The sequence below is a fragment of the Acyrthosiphon pisum genome, chromosome X, assembly GCF_005508785.2.
Source record: "Acyrthosiphon pisum isolate AL4f chromosome X, pea_aphid_22Mar2018_4r6ur, whole genome shotgun sequence".
Lineage (NCBI taxonomy): Eukaryota > Metazoa > Arthropoda > Insecta > Hemiptera > Aphididae > Acyrthosiphon > Acyrthosiphon pisum.
Window position 1 is genome coordinate 94,059,017 of NC_042493.1, and position 3,961 is coordinate 94,062,977.

At 29.5% G+C, this 3,961-nt stretch overlaps 1 protein-coding gene across 1 annotated transcript; it reads right to left on the reverse strand.

The window, feature by feature from the left end:
• Window positions 1–1,621: 1,621 nt before the first annotated feature.
• LOC103309982 (histone-lysine N-methyltransferase eggless-like) lies at window positions 1,622–3,648 on the reverse strand. The gene has a single exon (XM_029485304.1). It carries the CDS (start codon window positions 3,646–3,648, stop codon window positions 1,738–1,740), a length of 1,911 nt encoding a protein of 636 aa, XP_029341164.1. The 3' UTR covers window positions 1,622–1,737.
• Between the last annotated feature and the right edge of the window lie 313 nt (window positions 3,649–3,961).

Sequence of the window (3,961 nt, forward strand, 5' to 3'; positions counted from 1 at the left end):
GTGCAATATAGTACTTATTCATATATAATTTACTCATTTTTCGTTAAATACGTAGGTAGAATCTATGCTGAAACATAAAAGTATACTCATCAATGTGAATATACGTTAAAATGTACTAATTTTGATAAAACATAGCTGTCTGTGTGTAAATATAGAAATCTTGCTAAAATAAGTAAAATTATGATAATTTCATTAAAATCATGTAATATTATAAAAATATCATACCCCTGCCTAATTACCATCAAAGGCATATATACAGTTGAGTTATTAAATGTATCTAAATGCATGACCACCACTATAACGAGTCATTATTACAAGTCTCAAAGACCGATACATATAGTTGCACTACAATATAATAGCTGATATTATTACCTACATTAAGTATTTTTTTTTTTGATTGCTTCATTTGCAGTAGATAAATCCATATACATAAAGACTTTACACATAATCATTACACAATTCTAATACAGCTTAAAAGTGTAGAATGTCATATTATTGAAAGCATTACATAAAAAAGTCACATTTATTTCAAAGATGAAACAAAATCATATTTAAATTCCATGGTTTCAATAATAAAAAGCATATTATTATATAGTAAAGTTATCTTCATCACATATTAGCAAAAACAAAATAAAATGTACCTACGTCAAGCGATGATAATCTTTCACTTAATGATTTCATATAGAAAACCATATATTATATTTCAATTACTTTTAATACATAGCCCAGCATTTATTTTATACAAAATTTCGTGTCATATCTTACTTGATCTCATAATTATATTATCACTCATATTAACATGTATATTAAACTATCTGAAAGCCAAATCCATAAATCATTTAGTTATTATTTATGAGATACCATAGAACGATTTTATAATTTTGTTATAATTCAAAAACTAGTAACCGTAGGACGACATAGGTAATCAAATTTTCACAAAATGTTTATTTTAACATAAAAATAAAATGTTGAAATTATTTTGACTTGTTTTGAGCTATTATTCTGTAATTTAAAAATATTTGTGGGTACTTGAAACGTTTAAAGTATATTATTATATTTTAGACATACAATGACATTTTCAAATGCAATTTTTCGGCAAAAATGAATTTAACCTACTTTAGCCCAATGCCTCTAATAGTGAAATATATTACTTTAATCACAATAACATACAATATACTTAATAATATTATATCTTTGCTCGGAACCGTTTTTCGTATACCTGCAATGATTCTTATATCTTTGAATTCAAATTTAACACATCCATTACTGTGACTCGTCTAATAATTTGATGAACAGCAGAGTGTTAATCACTTGCCCACGCTTTTAGTAATGATATCAAGTGTTATTGTCTTAAAATAAAAAAAAAAAAACCTTATATAAATGTGCTTTTTATTAAAAACTTGACATTTTCATATAAAATATAGGACATCTGGCACACCTAACTTTATAAGTCTATAAAATGTGAAAAAAAATAATATGTAAGATGCAATTATACTGATCTATTGTATTTCAAAATATTGAACTCGGAAAAATTTAAAGTAAAATATTTCAATATTTTTATGCAATAATATTCAAGGCTGGGCAAGTTAATGATTTTTTTTAACTCGTTAATGCCCAGCCTTGATAATATTATTCACACAATCACACACATGGGTAAATCATCGAAGTATAACATATTCTGTTGTCTCTATGTAAAAAAGAAAAAAAAAACAATTAACTAAGAATTACAAATACAAATTATAATAGTCTGCCCCTGCATTTTTTTGACCCACAGTGGCACATAAGTATTTTGTCTTTCACGCTGCCAACCATATAATTATAATCCCATGTTAGTTCGGTTCCTGCTGGAATATTTGATTTTGCAAAGTATCCCACCCATGGAAGTCTTAGGTCGTGCGTATCGATAAAAACATTTTGAAGAAATATGTTTGGATTACAAGAATGATTAAAATAGCGACCTATGTTCCCACAGACCTTAGAATCCAACGTGTAGAAGTCATCTTCTTTTTCTATGTAGCCTTGCAAAAATGTGATTTTACTTTCAACTTTTTGTTGAATATTTAACTTAGACAGTTCATGTTTTCCATCAATTTTTGTATTTGTATTTTGTAAATTCTTCCTTGACGGCCTTCTAGATTTAAACTTACTACCTTTACTCTTGATTGCCAAACCAAGATTTAACTCTTCATCATCAGATGAACTAGTAGGATCTACATACTCTGCACTACTTTCATATCCATCTTTGTATTCTTCAGCTGTCACGATAAAATTCAAATCTGCCAGATATTCGCCCCAGTTTGACAAAAGATCAGCATCAGCATCTTTCTCTGTGCGAACCACCCCAAGATATGTACAAACAAAACTGCCTTTGGGAATATCAGCGAGCGTTCTCACCCCCCAGCCTTTTTTCTTAGTGAAAAACAATTGCAGTGACGTCTTCAGTGGTTCCTGAACAACACGATTTAAACAAGTTTTCTTACATTTACAACTGGCATTACATTCATAAATACCCGTAAATACTTGTTTGTATAGCCGTTTGAAACTGTAGCCAATGTTATCACGGTTTTTAAAATAACCGGGAAAATTTTTTGGACCTTCGTTAGTAAGTTGCCAACAGGAACATTTATTTTTGTCTTCGCAATTATCAGTACAATCGCATCCACATAATGATTTGGAGTCTATATTCAAATCAACGTTAGGGCTAGGTATGCTTTTTGTTATATACTTCACGTGGTCTGGTACTGAGTCATTCAAACTGTTGAAAACACTAATTGATTTAAACTCCATCTCATAAGATATGTCTTGTACACGAATAAACGCTTCTGGTACGCTGACCAAAGATAGCGGATTGATCGAACAATGAAAACTAAATAAGTCCATTGTCATTTGGCTATCACCATAACTTGTCAGTTTCAAGTAGTTGTACATTTCGTTTTCATTATCTATATTACGCCCACAAGGAGTGGTATATATTACTTTTTTTAATTTTAACTTTTTGTCTGTTAATACAGACCTCGTAAATCCAAAATGTAATGGAATACTTAAGAAAGTCATATATTTTGTTTTACTGTAGTTATACTCAACCCGTAACATACAAAAATAAGAACACTCATGGTGCTTGTAAGGAAGTGGTTTTGGACAGTTTGCTGGTATTTCAATTGATTTAATTACACCATTATTTTCATGAGGTTTTTGAGTATTGTCACTGTTGTCAACACTTTTTTCATCGTCAGTCAGGTCTATTTCAATATATGGTCGTTTTAATAACTTATTAACATCAGTCAACACCATACTACGTACACGCTTATATTGATTACTTAATTGATTATATATTGGGCCTAACCTGTTTGAGCCCCGATATATCCACTCTGTGTGTTTGATCTTCATATCAATAAATTCTAACTGTACTAACGATGCATCTAAGTTTTTCACTTTGGCTGAACGCCAAACGTTGTTTAGCTCTGTGCGCACTATTTGTTTTTTATTAAACTTCACCATAGGCCGTTCTGGATATTTGAGTAAATACGCCTTCACAAATTCTCGAATATTTTCATGTACATCGTCGCTTACATTTGGTGACTCACCACACACGAGGCGAATATTCTTATGGTATACATACTGTGTATATCCATCATCAAAGAATATCATGTACCTAAGGCAGATCAAAAAATTGTTTTATTATAAGCTGTGATAAATATATAGGTTAGTTATTTGAGAAAATTGTTAAGCTGCTCTTTGTCTTTTTTTAAACAGTATGACATTTTTTAAAAATGTGAGCGGTACAATTTTTTTTCTATAAATTGACACTAATATTTTTCAAAATATCTTTCAGTGTCTAATAGGTAGGATAAATTATTGTTATTTGATGTTAAATAAGATTGTTGTTACTATATTATTTTATTTAAATAACGGGATTACGTAGGTGTCTCCTAATAATAATAATAATAATAATAATAACAAT

Excerpts from the sequence above, each read along its gene's own strand:
- LOC103309982 (XM_029485304.1), bottom strand. The coding sequence starts at position 3,648 with ATGATATTCTTTGATGATGGATATACACAGTATGTATACCATAAGAAT.